Below are 19,704 nucleotides of genomic sequence, written 5' to 3' on the forward strand. Positions count from 1 at the left end.
TGAATATATATATGTTTTTTTTTTTTTTTTTTTTTTTTTTTGTATTTTTCAGAGAATTTAATCTTCTCTAAGTAAAAAAAAAATTACTATCGTTCTCTGCAAGGAATTTACGAGATAGCAACTGTTGCACAAGGAAGCAAGCGGGTGATGTCTCTGAGCGACACCTGGCGGCGTATTTGGTCGCAAACGATGCCTCGTGATTCATTCTTACTCCGAAATCTTTCGGGTTAGGACATTTCCAAAGTATCCTCCTCTGGTTTCTCGAATTGATCGTTGGAAGATATAGTCTGCGAGTGGAAGTTAAAGTGCTTTATTAATTTTTTTTTGGCCTTTTCGTCGAAACAAATTTCGATTTCTTTTCTTTACTTCTTTGCAAAGGATATTGTGCTCTGAGAATTTCAGTGATTGGATTATGATGTGACTCTTTTTCTCTTCTTCATTCCGAAAATGTGTTCGAATATGGTTTGCATCACGTGGATGATCAAAGTAACAATGATATTGTCTGTTGTCCGCCTTGTGGTGCCACAAGGTAAGAGAAATATATTTCACAAACTAAACATTTCATTAAAATTTCAATGCGAGCTTGAACAAGAAAGATAATTTATATGTATTTCGTACAAATAGTTGCATTTAACTTTCACAAGCTGAAAATATTTCATTCATTTAAATGGTCAGATTTATCAATTTGGTGTCAATGATATTGAAATATGCAGCTGTTTTCTTGTGGTCTGAGAGAATTTTGATTTTAATAAATCTCAGATTTTTAAGCATAGTATTTATTAATGGAAAGATGTAAGAATAATCATGGAAATTTGATGACTTATTTAAGAATGGAATTCTGAGACATGTTGCGTTTTTACATGAATTAGGCGTTTGTAATAATTCGATGTTATTAATTATCAGGTTTTGTTAGAATTATCAATATTCTTATTTTTTACATTTTCATTTTAAATAAAATATTAAAAATTAGAGCATATTTTTCTGGAAATGTTCTTAAAACCTCGGAAGGTTATTTGCGGTTACGTTTTATAGAGTTTTTCACGCTATAATTTATGGTTGTCAGAATTGTCATTGTATTCGTAGTACTGCTAATACTGCATTTAAAACCTTCAAGTGCATGGGATGAACTTAATTTATAAATTCAAATTTTTAAGCAATAATATAAATACTCGAAATGATATTTAGTGGATTGTTCACAGTACGAGCTTAATGACTGAAAATGAACAGCATATATGTCTCCTTTAAGAAGTATTTGGTATATTCATAATGAATACAGAATAATACAAATATAAGCATTTTAAGACTTCTGTTACTGCTGTTAAAGTGGAATGCTTGGAATGGTTCAATTTATGTTTGGAAACCAAAACCCATAACATAACCTTCCGAAAAATGAATTGTTTTATGAATTTATAATATTAAGAGATGAAAGGAAACGTTAAATTAATTTTAAACTTGTATTTAGAAAGAATTTTAATCGATAACTCTGAAGTGTTTTCTAATTCTGTTATCACTTTTTAATGCACAATAATTACAGAGATAAAATAATAAAACAATCAAAATCAGCTCATTATTAATATACGCACGAATTTTGCTTTCAAGATTTACTAAGTATTTGGATTATACAAAAATTCTATGTCAAAAAATACATAGAAATATTTAAGGAAATGCATATTCATAAAATCTTCTCCAGATAAAAAAGAATTTTTCAGCTTTAGAAAACGAATTGAATTACATTCCGATCAATATCTTTAAAAAATGTCTTTACTTTTTTCAATGCACGGTGCCTCGCATTATTTTTTTTGAACATCTACGTTCATTTTCTCGGATACTTATTAATAGCTGAATGGTTAAAACTGCGCACAACTGGTAGTTTGCATCGGCTTTGGCACACAGCAACGGACGGGTTTAAGTAAATGAGGGTCTCCGCTATGTAAATCTGAGCTAGTTTTGCTTAGAGGATCTCTTACGAAAGTATCTCTCGATTTATTAAACGAAGTTTTCTCCGTTTTAACGCAATTAATTAATTAACCAAAAGTTCCTTTATTATCCACATGCGCTGAAGCAAAGCAGCTAAAAATGTGTCTTTGATATTTTCTAAAGATAATGAAAATGAAGCATATCTAGACGTGTTAAATTTCCTTTGATTTTTATGATTCGCTGATATTCGTATAGCAAATATTATCGCCTCTTAATAATAAAATGTGAAAAAATTGACCAAATCACTGTGAACATATGAAAGATAATCATGCCAATTTAAACTCTAAGTTCAGATAAGAAGCGATTTGAAACTAATGCTAATTTTGTAGGGTTTATCTTAATTTGCATAACAAATTTATTTTAAGTTTTCCTGTTCTGAACTTCTCAAACTTTCCCTCGCATTCTCTCGCCAGGATGTAAAATTAAAGCGAAGTGAAGTGCTATTTAAACATGTGATTATCTCAGTTTATTCAGAGCGTGTTTCGCTAGCCTAGCGCACGTTTCGTTGTTATTTCGCGGTCACTCGAGTAAGCCCTTTGGCCTCATCAGTTAAGTATCACGCCGGTTAGATTTTCCGTGAGTCCATCTCGTAGGAGTAATTTTGAAGTGCGTTCTTGCACTCATTTATTTTTTCAGATTTGATTTTGTATTCTCGTCTATGTTTAAGTTATAGCCGCAAGTGAACGGTGTTTTCGTAACGCCCGAAGCGCGTGCTGTCTGTTATTTTAGTTTGAGTTAATAAAGGGTTATTTTGCACCCTTCTTCTGTGCGAGAATTCGCCAGGTTCATTGTAGTATCTAAGTCAGTGGATGTGAAAAAGTAGAGATAGATCTTACAAGTTTAGAAAAATACAATACGCATTTCAAGGAAACAAATGACACATATTTCCCTTTTTCGAAAGCAAGCCATTCTACATACACCGTTATACCAAAATTCATTGTTTATATAAAAAAAGATAGATAAGTGATATAAAAATTTAAATTTTACATTAAAAAAGTGAAAATAAAAAAATACAGAAAATGCAAGAAATAAAACGTCAGAATGCTGTAAACAGAACTAGAATAATAGCGATAAATTCGAAAGAAAGGGAACATAATTTTAAAAATAGTAGTTAACAGTAAGGTAGTGTGTCTGCTTCGAAATTCGGTTCTCGAATGTTGCATACATATGTATTTACGGTGACAATACAATATTTCACCTCGGTTTCGTCAAAATTCTATTTAACGTTCTTTTTAATTAATGCCGAAACGAAGTTTTATTCATTTCTTTTACACCAGTCTTTGCATAATGGTCAAACTAATCATAGTAAAATTTCGATCTTTGCATTATGGGATAGATCAGATAATAGTCTTTGGTAACTTCATCATCTATTTTTTGTAATTTTTCCAAAACTCGTTTGACAAGTTTTAGTATTCATGGCTATCAGCAATGAGCGTGGTTTTTTTTTTTTAAATTTGAATTGTCAAAGGAATAGAAGAGATTATTTGGATTCCAGCAAAGAACGCTATGGCATTTTTCTTAAGAGGGATGTCTTCGTGGAGAAAAGTACTAATTCGCATTCTCGTCGCATTAAGAAGAAAACAATGAAAACGTCTATGCACCCAGTCCGTTCGCAGTGATTTGAAACTTGGTCAAATTAACAGTACTCTGTAGAGTTTCCGTTCTGCCGTTGATGAGCCAGTAATTTCAAACAAATTGAATAGAGCAGAATACTTAAAAAGAGAGAGATATGATGGCTATGATAATCAGAGGGAAGAATTTTCTTACCTTCAGAGGCAGCGATTTTTATCTCAAAGGGACGGTAGTCTCAAAACAGCATCTTGTGACGTTTCACTATAAACGGCGAATCACTTTTTAAATTGTTGCCACAAATACTATCGCCCTGTATTGCATTTGAAGAAATTAAATAATAAAAAATCTGCATGAATGTATGCATGTTTCTTGCGTTGTGAAAAACGACGGTACGTAAAGTCATCGCATTTTAAAATAACCTAATCCTCCACCCGAAAACAGGCCCCTGGAAGAAAAAATTAAAATATTTTTGAATTTGTTTCATTATCTATTTCATATCTCGTAAAGCTTTAACGAATTTTTGATTAAAAACTTAAGGATTTCAAAGTCAGCAATGGCAGCACTGTGCAGAAAAAAACATTTTTATATGCAGCGCGTGAGGCTGTTTATCGGAAATTCTAAAGATATGGCGTTTTTAAATGTTTTGTGATATTATTGTTGAATTGAATTTTATGTGGTTTAAGTGAGAAGAACATGATATTTAATAAATAAAGGTAACACAGAAAGCGTTAGAAAAGACCCTTTGGAAGTAATATAAATAATATAAAATGTAAAAGCTTCCAGATTTTATTTTTATTTTATTTTATGTATTTTTGCAATTTTCTCCAATTATATTGACTAAAATGTATAATAGACAAATAGGCCTTTTCATCTCCAGTGTTATAAAATAGTACTAGGTGTCGGGTGCACCCAAACGATTCAGAATCTGATAGAAATGTATGAATGCAGTAATACAGCAATGTAGGAAGCAACATGCGTATGTGGTTATGTACACAGAAAATTGAAAGTGATGCGCAAATGAAAGGGCATCACGCAAGTAAATATACGTTTTATTAATAAAAGTGCATTCAGGAAAGAACTGAGGTTAACAAAAGTGGTCGGAATGTTCTTAACGAGCTATAATGCAGGGCTCACATCTCCGATACATGGAATTCCGAATATTTTGGAAAATTTCAAGCATGTATCAGACTCTCCTGACAACTACTGCAATGCATCCAACCAGATCTTCAGTGCTGTCAACGAGAAAACCACGTACTGACGTTTTCATATGCCTCCAAAAGAAGCAATCAAGACTGGATATGGTTGTCAAGTAGGCCAATGCATTGGAGCACGAAGTAGATCCCCTTTTGCCCAAATTTAATATCTAAGTAGTTATGAATGCTAGATTAAAAAGGGTGGAGCCTCATCGTGCCGGAAGGAAAATAAAGGATACGTCTACACAGAAAGCTGCTCGGCATCCAAAAGTTGCTATAATGCGTGTTTCAGAATATGAAGTAATTGCTAGCGGTTAGACAAGGCAACATGTAAGACCTGATAAGATGATGCCGGTTCAAACATTTAGCATGAAACAGCTCTGTGCTGCAGGAATTCGCTTTGCGTGGAGTTTCGCCACCGCCCATGCATGAACATAATGGGAACTGAAAGTTCCATCTCTTTTCAAGCATGAATCTTCCTTGAACAACGGATGTTATAGAAATAATTCTATAGAAGCAGTGAAAAGTGCACAATTCTCTGGCTGAAGTGTCTAGACTTGCATGTAGATTTGATGTATGATAGCTGTATTTTGTTTTCTTGAACCCTGCAGACGCTGCAGCGGAAAACCCTGACTTCATGGGCTGTAACATTAAGTGTTCGGTACATTGTCCTGTAACGTGGAGTGTCCTGTACATAATGTAGTACGGGGTCTTTGATGTCTAAGTCTGCGTTGATTGTTCCCAATTCATACCAGCTTCCTAAAAGGAGACCGCTTCAGCTCACCTATGGTGCAGGTGTTTAGAGTTTAAGGTTGCGAATGCACACAATTACATAACATTCCTCGTAAAATTGATGTGCTGCTCTTCAAGTATATTTTACAGCGCCATATACCAGATGCATATCGATATACCGTATTCGTAAAATCATCCTTTCTGTTACCTCTTTGCCCGCTTTGAAGTAAAGTTTCGCTGCGGGAAAAGGTAGACTAACATCAGGAAAACATTTTTGACGGTGCATTGTTATGTGATTCCGAGTCGTCTGGGTGCAACCTGCCTCTCTTACGAGTTTGTGACCATGATACTGAGGCATTTTGTGTATATTAAAAGTACAATTAAACAATACCAAACAAAGGAAAATTTTCAAAACAAAGTTTTAGATTACTGACAGACAGTACACAAGAAATATAAAAGAAAAACTCACATGGAATAATAATATTTAATCTTTAAATAGAGAAATATTATTTTGTAAGGCAATTTCACCAATGCGACAAATATCATTAAAATGAAAACTAGAAAATATCATTAACATGAAAACTAGCAAAGGTCTGAAAGATTAAGATGGGTAATGCTCTCCACAGTGAGATAGTTATTATCTGTATTGTCTGATGTTTTCTTAATCTATGCCTAGAATATATTATATGAAAACGAAAAAATAAAATTTAATTTTTAGTATAGAAGTATAAAATTTAAATAAAATTTTAAACAAGTAATTTTCTTTTCAGATTTTTTAGTACTACCCATGAGGAATATAGAACATTGTATTGCATATAATACTAATATAATTTTTCTAAAGTTACATGATTTTATTTAAGTGCACTGCAAGTAATAAAAGTAAAAATTAGTTTCTTAGTTGTAGCAGTAGTCTTCTTATTTATGTGAAAGTAAACATAAAAACCTGTAAGCTCATAACGCTTTGTATTGAGATATAACAGAATTTTAGGAAGTAGCATAAATGGTAGTAGAGAATGACATATATGTGAATGATTACATTTAATTTACTCGGATGGCTGTTAGTCAGTCTCAAAACGGGATTTTGCACCGCCTACTATAAAGGGCTGTATTACGTTTTAAATTGTTACCCCAAAATATTATCGCCTTGTATTATTTTTAAAGGAATTAAATAGTGAAGTATCTGTACGCATGTATGTATGTATGTATGTTCCTCGTATTCTGAAAGGCCATCAAATTTTGAATCAACAAAGGGGAGGGTCATCAAATTTTGAATAGCGTAATTCTCTATCCGAACATGTGCACTTGGAAGTCCTAATTTCGAATTTCAAATTCTATATTTCATATTTTATAAAACTAAAATGAATTTTTGATTAACAATTTAAGTGGTTTGGAAGTGAGTAGTGCGAACTCTGTAAGGAATAAAACATTTTTATCTCCAGTCCGCGAGATTGTCTAGGATATTCTAAAGATACGCTGTTTTTAAATATTTTGTGATTTTGCTATTGAATTGAATTTTACGTGGCTTAAGTGCGAAGAACTTGTTATTTAACAAATAAAGTTAACACACAAAATGTTAGTGATAAAAAGACAAAAAAGGAGTTTTGCAAGCCATCTTACTAAAAACTGAACACTGAGATGTTAAACTGAGAAAAGACTTAAAAATATAGAAATATGTATGCCAATACATAAAACTGTATCGAGAGTTCTAAATATATGTTGCTGTGCTGTTTTTAAAATTTTTGTAAATTTGAAGTCGAATTGCATATGATGTAAGTGCGAAGAAAATGATGCTTAATAACAAAGCTAAAAAGACAAAAGAAAACGGGTCAGGAGGAAGTCTAACCTGCTGCTAGTCTCATTCAGAGTAGTAGCGCAGAGGGAACATAAAAAACTCTAACAAACCCTTTAGGGGACTTGTTAAAATCTAAACCCATTTCAGATTTCTTTAAAAAATATTACAGCATTTAATTAAAATTTTGTAACTTAGAGATTCTGATGTATATAGTCATTTAGTATTATTAGAGAACTTGATGTATATACTCATTTAGTATTATTAGAGAATTTGACGTATAGCGTCATATAGTAGTATTATCTTTTGTTATAAATTTGGTAAGCCAGGCTTGTGAAAGGCTTCTAAGAATAATAAAGATAGTGATACTTTAATAATTAATCCTTTCAATGTTGTATGTTGTTTATAATGTGCTTATGAGCTGATTATGTATTTTCTTTGCAGTTAATGATCAAATTTAAATTGTATTTATACACAAATTAAAAACCTCAACTTCAATTTATAAATATGAATACTTGTTTTACAACTTTCAGTTCAAACTTGCAAACATGCAGATAAAGAATAGAAGATAAATTTATGCTTTATGGAGAGTTGTTTTATATAGTATTACTGAAATATTATCTATTACCGAAAGTAGGAATTTGACTAAAAAATATTTTTTTAACATTCAAGGAGTTGATCACCATATTAAAATTTTCTTTTTATTTAAAATTTTCGTTTATAGTAACACTGAATTCGAATTTCCCAACGCTTATTTATTAATGTCACTATCAATATTTATCAACAATACAATTACTTTCCGTAATTATTTCCTTAAAATGTCATGCCTTTAAAGTTCCGCTTTCTGACATACGTTAATTGAAATAAATCTGGTATCTAATAAATATTTATGAAATTTGCATGAATATACTACATAAACTAACCAGTAATGGCTAATAGTTAGTGACATTCATCATACTGTTATATATACGTATAAGCTAAGTGACGTGAAATATTAGAAGTGCGAGAGTATGCTCTGTTGCTAATTAGTTAAACTTCAGTGAATAATTGTAATTGCAGTAGAGTTCTGATTATTCGTTCTTAGTGGGACTGAATAATCATCTGTTTACGGAAAATAGCATAGAACTACTGGTTCGATTAAAAATAGGTCTACTAAATAGAATAAAAATAATAAACAAATGTGACGCAAAAAAGACAGATATTATGACTACATATATTTTCCTGTATATAAATCAGCATACTTTTGATATCAGAAACGAACTTTCTAAATTTTCAGAAGTAGTTTCATGGTATGCTACCAAGCATTTTTCATCCTGACAATGCGGTAAGTAGTGTTATTGTACGATAAATATGTCTTTAGCCTTTTAGATAGCCAATTAATAGAGCATTGTCATTCAATAAGACATACAATCTTTCATAATTATTGATATTTACATATCTTTCACAACTAATTAATCTGTAACAGCTTAAAAGGCTGATTAAAGACTGTGATTTGTAGATGCACTTTTTAATTTAAATCTTTAGTTTACATTTTTAATAATTACAAACAATCAATATTCTATACTATTAAAATTTTTGCGTATCTGCTTGTTTGTTTCTGATATCATCTTTTTTCGAAATGGCGGGGAGTTGAGTTTTGAGAGAGATAACCCCGGATTCGAAAAATTCGTGGAAAGCCATTTCGACCATTATCATCTTCGTACAGCTTTAATTAGCCTAGATATTAATTTTAAATTATGAAAACGCTCATTTTCGCACTCATTTCCGGACTGGTGACAGTCTCGCACGCTGGAGATAAAAAAATCTGCTTTATTTCGAAACGTTTTGCTACTGCTCGCTTTGAAATCATAGAGTTTATTAATAAAAAATTTATAAGTTTTACAAAATATGATAGAAAAATAGCATTTCCAAACATTAAACATGTTATTGTTATATAAGATCATATTCTGACTTAGAAGAAAGCACGTGATTGCATGTGACGTCAGTGTAAACCGAACACTTTTCGTTAATGTCAACATTTACAATAAATAGCTGCTTTTAGCAACTTTTTTGTTTCAGGTTGGAATAATTGATACGATATGTTATTTCTATGTTAATTCTTTTATTTGTATTGAGAAAAAGTTTTTACATTACATTAAATTTAAATCATGACGTCATGCTTTACGTATTAACCTGTGCCAAAAGTTTTTGTTTTCTGGTTTGGCAACAACAAAATTATTTACGAATTGCTTGTTGCTTGGGAAGATTGAACTGATTTCATTCATACGGAAATGCTTCTACACATTTTCTTTTCAGGTGTATATAGAACTTGTAAATTTTGCTTTGGCTGCAGACTGCTAATTGTTATGAAAATTTGCAGCATTACTCCAATTAGTGAAAGATTTTCTGTTGCCTTATTTCACAAAACTCGTGCAGAAGTTTTCGATTTTGTGCCTACAAAAATAAAATAATTTTATTAAAAAATAAAATATGGTCCATTACGATATTCACTGCGGGAGTAAATATTGTAGGGTAAAAAAAATTAATTTTAATAGATATGAAAAAAATATAATTATTATTCTGGAGGTTTCAACAAGGTTACTTTAACACAGAGCCAGTAATGGTTAAGTTGTTGTTTTGAGAACTCTCATTTTGAATGAAACACGTAGTACAGTGATAACATTTCATAATAATTTCTAGAACTAATTATGTTTACATGCTATATTTAATAGAAATGTATATCGAATAATAGACAAGCGAATAATCATAATTTAGCTCTACAAAAATCAGACTATTTTAAAAATGGCTTTGTACTTTTATACTAAACTAATATGAGACGTGCTGTCATTTTCTCCTTAATTTAGATTTTTTTACGACAGCTCAGTTCCCTGATCTCTCAGAAAAAGAATTTTGGTTATAATATGTTGCTTTATTTTTATCATTAAAATTCAATATAAAATGCATTAGAACACTATAAATCATAAGCTAAACACCTCTTCCACTTTAAAAACTTTAAAAATCAGTTCAAACATCTTACATATATCGCAGAAAACGTTTTCTAAACGTACCGGATGTTTGGTACGATTGAATCAACTTTTCTTTCACAGTCCGTGCATACTAATTTACCTCGGTCAATTATCATCATGAAAGTTTATCAAGCTTTTAATTTTCAGACTTTAAGTATTAAACAACTGATGCTGTGTAATTAATATTCTTCAGTTATCAATAAAATATTATTCTATCTGTACTTGCATCACAGTTTTTGCGTAGCTAACAAGAAAAAATAGATTTTAGCTCAGAAATCAATACTTGATGATTATGATGAATGAGAAAAAGAATAAAAATAGTTAATATTAAATATTTTAATACATGTAAAAAGGGAATCAAAATAGAAAGCAGTTCATACTTCATCAAGAAAAATAACGTTGTTTTGAATATGTTTAAAATGTCTTTGTAATACTTCTGTAGCAAAATCATCAACATTTAATATATACGCTTATTAGTAAACACTTATTTTGTCCCAACCTGATCGGTTTCTTTAATAAAATATGATTTTTGAGTTGAAGGTATCATAATCAACTTTCAATACTTGATTGTTAAATAGCAATGTATTTTATTGATACGTAAATAATATTCACCATCAACCACTGAAAATACTTTTCGAACAATATTATTTTATAATTTCGTTGCATTGATAACCCAAAAATGAGGGATCTGTTACAATAATTTATAACATAAATTTTCCTAATTTCCAACTTCGACCTTTTTCTATCTTTATAAAATAGTAAATTAACTTATGCTCAATTTTTGTAACTTAAATATTTCCGAACGTAGTTAGATTCAGTTCTGATTATAAAGAGACAATGAGTTACTATCGCGTAAGCATTACAATGAATTTTCAATTTGGGTTTAACAAAATGTTCATTGATTATAATTCATTATAATAATACAATGAATGATAATCACTATTTAACCTTCGACAACATTCAATCAGCAGGTGTGAATTTAAACCACTACGTTCATACATTAAACTATAACTCATTTTTCCCTTTATTTTAAGTATTGGGTATGCATTATTAAATATGTTTACTTCACAGTCACTGCCGCATTGTAAAGCCCATATTTAATTTAATTTTCATAAAAAATCCATCATATTTTTAATTTCAAATGCTTTTTCAAAGATAAATAAGTGATAAAGTTTTTTAAAAATATATTTGTGCGATTGAAATTTCTGAACAACAAAAGCATATTTTCAATCTTGCAACATGCGCTATATTTTTAAGAACTCTTATCCGCTATTCGTTCGTGTTTTTATAATGAATTTAAACTTATGCGTATCAGCCCTTTTCTCCTCTGAAGTTAATTCAGAAGTATATACTTCTGATTTTTATATGTGAGTTCTCATAAAGTGATTTTTCTTGTAAATGTTGACGTTTCGTTTCGTTGGAAGCAATTAAATTCTACAAAAGAAGCATTAAAAGGACTTTTATTCAAAAACATTCTCAACCTTCATTTAAAGGTTTCTGAACAGAAGCTAATATATTTGTTTAAAATAATTTCTTTAGAATTTGTTGCTGATATACAATTAAAGATAATGATATATCGTTAAATTACAGTGATATCTTAAAACGAAGCATTTGCCAGTTGTAGATCTACTTCTCAAGATCTGTGCATAGTTTAACATAGTTATTTCGTTTAAAACAGGGATTGGATTTTATTTAGTAACCTAATTTATAGCAGCAATGAGAGTCTGAATTTACTTTAAAACTCTTTTGATGTAGCATGTTAATGCCAGACTTGTATTTAAATATTCGTGTACGCATAAATTTCTTCCCGTTAAAATGGCTCTAGTTATTTTTCTTTCCATTAATTTAAATTTAAAGTCTGCAAAGTTACGATAAAGACGTTATAAATTATTTTCCTATTACTCAGTGACGTTGAAGCTCCATTTAAATGTTGTGTGCACGTAACATCTAGTGTAGAGCATGTCTAATGGCGTTTAGAATGAGTTCAGTTAATTACACGTTTTTAATTCCTGTTTTAAACCTTTGCAGTTTTAAGTGGGGTAATTAAGCGAGCGTTAAAAAGGCTGAATGGAGGCATTAATTTGCAAACCCATTGCGAAGTTTATTGAAAATTGCTCATGTGATAGCTCCGCAAAACACATACATGTATACAAATGTATTTACTAACACTAATGGAATGCTAAGTGAATATTCACACGAGTGTTTGAAAATGAAAATTCTCATTAGGAATAATTTGTTTACAAATCGTAATTATACTTGGTAAAAATGGCGGAAATGTTCTGAAAAAATTGCAACAGTGTATGTGATGGAATCTCCTTGTGATAAATTTAATGGAATGTCACTTCTGAGATTGTTAATATTTGGCGGTCTCATTAAATTAACTTTTAGAACAGAAAATTCTAGCTAGAAATATTTAGCATTATATTAGATAAGGGAAAGTTCATAAAGGAAACTCCTGCTTCTTAGAAACCTAATGCAGAGTTCAATAAATTAGTTTTCCTTTGTAACATCAAAACAATTTTTCATTTGAAATTATTCCTAATTAACATGCCTTAATATTTCCGGCTCCTATTAACATAAATAACATATAACATTTAAATATGCAACATTGTTCAACTTTTCATATAGTAGTTATAACATACATAACAGATCTGACAAATGTGCAAGAGAAACAGATTAATGTATTTCCGTGCATAAACACTTTATTTCGTACATAGAGCTGTTGGCTATGTAAAATCATTCATGAATATGCTAAGGCTGTTGCATGAAATAATTCACGAATATGGCATTAAATAAGAAAGGTTGTTGCAGTATTTCTCTCGCTTCACAGTATTTTAGACGATCTGTAGCGGCATGGCCCTCTTTCGTCAGCATTTTATAAAGCTAAGCCTCTCTTGATTAGCATCGGTTAACAGTGCTGGCTGTCATATCGTTAGGGACGATTTCGAATACAGGATATAGTATGATTTTTGTAAATGTATGTCTTTGAGGTATGAGGGCGCTGAAGTATCAAGATGAAAATATCCTGAGAAGTTGGTGGGGGGGGGAGAAGAGAGGTAGTAGTAGTAGTAACGGAGGACGTGGGCACCATCCCTCCATCGTTAAGGTTAACCGGCAATAGCACCACGTGATTACCTGCTAAATTACCTGCTAAATTCACACATAACAGACGTGGTATGTATATTAGTAACACACACCTAAATTAACTGTGGTACGGTTGAACAAATTTACACATTAAATGCATACAGTGCTTGTCATTAAATAAGAATACTATGGACACATCAGTGCTGTGGGTTGCAATTGTGAATCCCATTACTGGACATATTATATTTACATAGAAGTAACCTGCTAAATTTATGCATAACAGTCACGCGAATTTAAATATGATACAGTTGAACAAATTTACACGTAATAATGCATACAGTACTTGACATAATCAATGCTGTGGGATGTAATCATGAATACCATTAAGGTACTTAAAATATTTACATAGAAGTTACCAGTTAAATTCATACATAGCACTCATGCGAATTTATGTATGATACAGTTGAGCAAATTTACACATAAAATGCATACAGTACTTGTCATTAAATAAGAATAATTTTGACATAATCAGTGCTGTGGGATGCAATCATGTGTACCATTAAAGTACATATAATATTTACATAGAAGTAACCTGTTAATTTCATGCATAAACAGTCATGCGAATTTAAGTATGATACAGTTGAACAAATTTACACATAATAATGCATACAGTACTTGTCATTAAATAAATTTAACATAATCAATGCTATGTGATGCAATCATGAATACCATTAAAGCACATAAAATATTTACATAGAAGTTACCTGCTGGAAGGTCTTTCGATCTGTTCTCCATCTAAATTGGGACGCAAATGTGCAGACTTACACTGCTCACCCCACTTACCTAAAACTTTAGCCAATGACAGGAGATACCCTCTCACGCTTGGCCACGTCACAGTTCGTGGACCAAACCGATTTGGAACCGATCTGTAATTTCAATGATTTGTAATGTCACTCCCCTTTCCAAATTGTTCCAAAGATAAAAGATTTCTGATATGGGAAATGCAGCAGCCCCAACGTGCCAGTTATTATCTTTCCATGGAATACATGAACGATATAAGTGTACTTTTTATTGCTTTTAAAGCAATTAAAAAGTTCAAACGGTTTTTGTTGGTCATTTGTTCTTTGGAACTGTACGGCCCACCAGCGGCCGAGCGGTAAAGTCGCTGAACACTGGTAGTTCGGTCCGAGGTTCGAATCCTGCGAACGGGCTGGCTGCATGGGCGTTTTCGTGGTTTTCCCCATGTGTAACGTGTATACGAGCCAGTTCTCCTTAGAAATTCCTCCAAGAAGGCATCCCTCCTCTTACACAGATAGCCCTCGAGGCTTTGCCGTAATTAAATAAACTAACCTAACCTATGGAACTGTACGGATGTTAGACAGCAGGGCTGACCTGATTTTCAGCACCTCAGACAAATCTCAAAATTAGGCATACTAGGTTATTTTTCTACTGAAATATTTAGTTTATAATGTTTCAACGCCGCGCCTCTTCTCCTTTCTTACCTTCCTTGTCTTCCCATCTTCATCCTCTGAATGGCTGTGCAGTAGAATGTTTCACAGTTTTCTCGAGTGTTGCATATTAGGCTAATGTCAAAATCTCTTAACATTACACATAAGGGAGATAGGAAAACGCTTTGCGGATGCATACAGCAGAATAATATCTTATTATGGGTAATTTCTCAGTTTATGTGTTATTATATTTGCTTACCAATACCTGTGTAGTCTACATTCAAGAGCCGAAACATTATGACCACCTGTCAATAACGAGTTGGGCCACTTTTGACATGCAACACAGCTTCAACCCGCCTTGGCATGGATGCCACAAGTCCTTGATAGATGGCCGGAGACAGATTGTACCAAATGTTGTAGCAATGGTCACGCAAATCCGAGATATTGCGAATTGGTGGTCTTTGACCTCTGAGCTGCCGTCCCACGACATCCCAAATGTGTTCTATCCGATTGAGATCCGGCGGCCAGGACATTAACTGGAAATCAGCATCATGTGCCTGGAACCACTCCAACACAATTGCAGCCTTGTGACACGGGGCGTTGTCCTGTTGGAACATTCCATTTCCAGCTGGAAAAACAGAGGCCATGTAAGGGTGCAACTGGTCCGCAATGATGTTCAGATACCCTGTAGCATTCATGGTCGGCTTTACTGCAACCACGGGTCCCAGCGACGCCCAAGAGAACGTCCCCCAGAGCATAATACCGCCACCACCGGCCTGTGTATGACCTACTGTTCATTGAGGGAGCAACTGTTCGCCTGGAAGACGGTGTATCCTGACACGATCATCGGCGTGATGAATGACAAACCGTGATTCATCTGACCAGGCAACTCTCTCCCACTGATCCATGGACCAGTCGCGATGTTCCCGGGCCCAGCGCAGGCGCAGTTGGCGATGACGCTTGGTCAGCAAAGGCACGCGAGTGGGACGTTTGCTGCGTAGCCCCATATCGAGCAGTGTTCGCTGAACAGTGTGCTCCGATACTTTTCTACTTGGCCCTGCATTGTATTCGGCTGTCAGCTGAGCCACTGTCTGGCTCCGGTTTTGCTTCACCATGCGAGACAGTCTCCGACGACCTTTTTGTTTGATAGCGTGTGGACGTCCAACACCATGTCGCCTACTGCTGGTTTCACCGTCATTCATCCACTTTTCATACGTACTAACAACTGTAGATCGCGAACAACCCACGAGTCGTGCAGTTTCGGAAATACTTGTTCCGAGCCTTTGAGCCTTTACAATCTGCCCTCTATCAAAGTCGCTTAGATCCGCAGCCTTTGCCATCACACACAGAAGTAAGTGAAAGAATGCTTGCTTAAACTCTCCAGCAGCAGTTAAATACCACTTCCACCTGATCACGTGTCTTCCACATCATCCCGGCGCGTCCATCGCAAAATGTAGGGCTGGTCATAATGTTTTGGCTCTTGAGTGTATTTAGTCAGTATATATCTGTATAGTCTGTATCTATATCTGTCTGTATCTGTATCTAGTAATATATATTCGATTAATCAAATATTTTTGGAATGATGGTAACAGTATTTTCTTTGTTTTTCTTATTAGATATATGTAGCTGAATGCTATCCCTAAATCGTACCTAAACGTTTTCGTAAATCTGTTAAATGCCGATTAACTTGTCTTCTCGGGGATTTTCGAATCATTTACTGAACTCACCGTCAAACAACTGCAACTGTGATCTCATAAATATTTAAAATTGTAACACGTCATTGGAAATCTTATTTAGCATTGCAATCTATACTTTTCTAGAATAAGGGAAAACTGCTCTTCTTGTTATTATACATATTTATTCTTTGTTTAGAAACATTTAACTTAATTTCTTTAAAAGGTACAAATGTTTACGCTTATACAATATATTAGAACTTAAAATACCCGAGGTAAGTAGGACACGTCAGATAATTAAAAACTCGGTTGATTGAGACTAAAGCATAAATCATACCAGATTTGTTTAGATAAGGATTTATGAAACTGTTTATCTGAAATTCCAAAAATAAATGAACAAGGAATATTATTAGTATTTTAAGAAACTCATTTCTTACGAGGTAAAATTTGTTCCCTCAATCAAACAAATATACAATATTTTATTGCATGACTGAATATTTACAAGAAAAAAAAAACTGAAGTAATCAAAACCTTATTTCACAACTGTGGAATTTTATCAAATTTTTTTAATGATATTAGAATCTCATATACTTGAAAAGCCTTCTAAGCAACTGCCGCATGATTATGCCAGATTTTTTTTTTTTTTTTGTTGTTGTTAACTAATGCTCGCTTGTCTGACCTCTATTCAGCCCATGTTATTCCTAATGGCAAGCAGCGCAGGATTACGCTTGTCGTTACCAACAGACTTGAGTACGATTTAAATGAAGTATGGGTAGTCCCTGCATAACTTGTCAGAAGTGGTCGGTTTGCTATTAAACGTAACTATCATTTGTTCGGTAAACTCTTTATTTGAATATGAAAAATGTTATGTAGATATATAAATGTTTGGAAATACATCTTAACATATATTATTTACTATAATTATTTAGTAGTATAATAAATAATCAAACTGCTATCCTAGTATGAAATTTGTGTCAATCAATGTCGAGTTTACTTTTGCATGCTTAACTTTTGAAAACAGCATACTACACCAAAATAAAAGATCACAGAGAAAACATAAAAATTTTTTTGGATAATTTATAAGGTATTTCTCCAGCCTTCTTAGCATGCCTTCGTATTGTAGTGATCAGTACTACAATTACCTTTTAGATTTTTACGTATGTAGTACGCGAACTGCAGGAAAACTACAACACGTCTTCAATATCAATATCAAGAGGAATAAACCTCTGGCCTTGAAGCAACTGACTTGAAACGCGCGTGAAATCAAGTGGCGAAAGAAGTCTCACGTTCTCCCTCTCTCTCTTCTTAGCGAAAAGCCATAAATTCAATACTTAAAAAGTTTACAAGCACAATTTACATAAACAGACTAACGCGTTTGTTCTGCCCGGAAGTGGAAAATAAGAGAGGAGAGTAAAGCTTTAAAATAAAATAAACGTTAGTAAAACTTAAGATCCTTATAATATATTTAAAGATTTTGAAACAGATTTCTACATCGGCGGGTTTTCCCTTCTTACCAAAGAGTTAACTTTAAAAACATTATAAACGGTAGGTACACTGCTCAAAAAAAAAAAAAAAAATGGGACAGTCCTATATCTCCCGATCTACTGGGCCGATTGACAAAATTCAAATTGCGTTCTTCATGTCTCAAAAGCGCGACTTAGGATATATATTAGATTTATATATAGCACTATTCTAACATAGGTATTTTGACACAAAATCGGACTTTTTCTGAAATAACATACCAATTTTTTTACATATTTCGATTCTACGACTCAAATTACGCCTAAATATGAAATTTTGTAAAATTTGGAGCGAAATTTACGGAGAAATTCACAAATTTATGTTGGCAATTTCTTGTCAGTTTGCGCCAAGAATACTTCACTTGGCGAACTTCTTAATATATAGCAACCTAGTTTCCTTAGGAAAAAAAGTCACCATCGTTCCTTTTTTCCAAATAATATTCTTTATATTATATTTTTAATTATAACTTATTATTTTAAGTAATTTTTTCTTTTTCGAATTTCATTTTAATTGTTTAAGTTGCACGTTTTTTTTTTTTTTTTTCGAATAACTGTTTTAAAAATTTCTATTTACCTATTCGAACTGCGTAAATAAAGGTGCAGCGTTTATTTTTTTTTTTTTTTTCAAATAGTTTTCTTTATATATATATTTTTCGTCATAGCTATTATTTTAGGTCATTTTTAAATTTTTATACTTTTATTTTAATTGTTTGTGTTGCATTGTCTCTTCAGATAATTGTTTTAAAATTTTCTATTTATTCCTTCGAACTATGCATTTTAAATATATTTATTAATATCAATTTTCCAGAATTTGATTTTATTTATTTGAACTGCGTTTTTTTCGGAAGAATACTTTGTAACCCAGACTACGATGCGTTTGAAAACTGCATACTATATTAAAAGAGAAAATACAGTAAAGCACAGTTTTACACGCCTTTCAATGTTCCGTTCAGAAAAAAATATATATAAATAAGAGAGATGTATAACCGGTATTTTAACTTAGGATGACTTGCATACACTGCTTTAAACAGTTTTATCATTGTGCCCATTGCTTTACACAATTTTATCCTACATTTGGTTTCTTAAAATGTTATTCATATTTTAGTCAAATATTTTATTTTTGAAATCGCAAGAATCAAATATCATAAGACTGAAAAGTTTTAAATTTAAAAAAATACGAATACTAAATTTTACGAAAAAATTTATTTTTCTTCTCTGTTTCTTTAAGCATTCTGAAAGTATATTGAAAAGTATCCAACTTTTCGAAACATTTTGGTATTTCTGACAATCATTTTAAATAAAGTTATCGCCTTCCATTTCATAAAGGCCCACAAACGGCCGAGCGGTAAAGTTGCTGAACACTGGTAGTTCACTCCGGGGTTCGAACTCCGGTAAACGGGCTGGTTGCATGGGCGTTTTCGTGGATTTTCTCATGTGTACCGCGTATGACAGTTGGTTTCCCTTAGAAAGTTCTTCACGAAGTATTTCGTCAGAGCCTTTATCAGTCTTTAGAGGCTAAACATTTTGAAGCTATGAGATGAAAGGAAAGACTGGTTTCATCAAAAGGTTTTGGTTTATTTTATTATGACAAAGCACACTACGGCTATCTGCCTAAGAGGAGGGATGCCTTCCTGGAGGACTTTCTAAGGGAAACTGGCTCGCATACACGTTACACATGGGGAAAACCATGAAAACGCCCATGCAGCCAGCC

General features: G+C 32.6%; 1 protein-coding gene across 2 annotated transcripts in view; it reads left to right on the top strand.

Annotated features, from left to right (window-relative positions):
- The first annotated feature begins 200 nt into the window (after nucleotides 1-200).
- Nucleotides 201-19,704, top strand: part of LOC118201177 (alkaline phosphatase, tissue-nonspecific isozyme-like) — a 457,970-nt gene continuing 438,466 nt past the window's right edge. The window contains exon 1 of one of the 2 annotated variants that reach the window (XM_085811453.1): nucleotides 201-529. In XM_085811453.1, the coding sequence (XP_085667579.1) occupies nucleotides 448-529 (82 nt within the window). In that variant the 5' untranslated portion in view covers nucleotides 201-447. The remainder of the gene's footprint in view (nucleotides 530-19,704) is intronic. The other variant, XM_085811454.1, reaches the window with a different exon arrangement.

Source organism: Stegodyphus dumicola, chromosome 2 (assembly GCF_044657685.1).
Source record: "Stegodyphus dumicola isolate Sdum_Otavi_A_Nest chromosome 2, ASM4465768v1".
Taxonomy (NCBI): Eukaryota; Metazoa; Arthropoda; class Arachnida; order Araneae; family Eresidae; genus Stegodyphus; species Stegodyphus dumicola.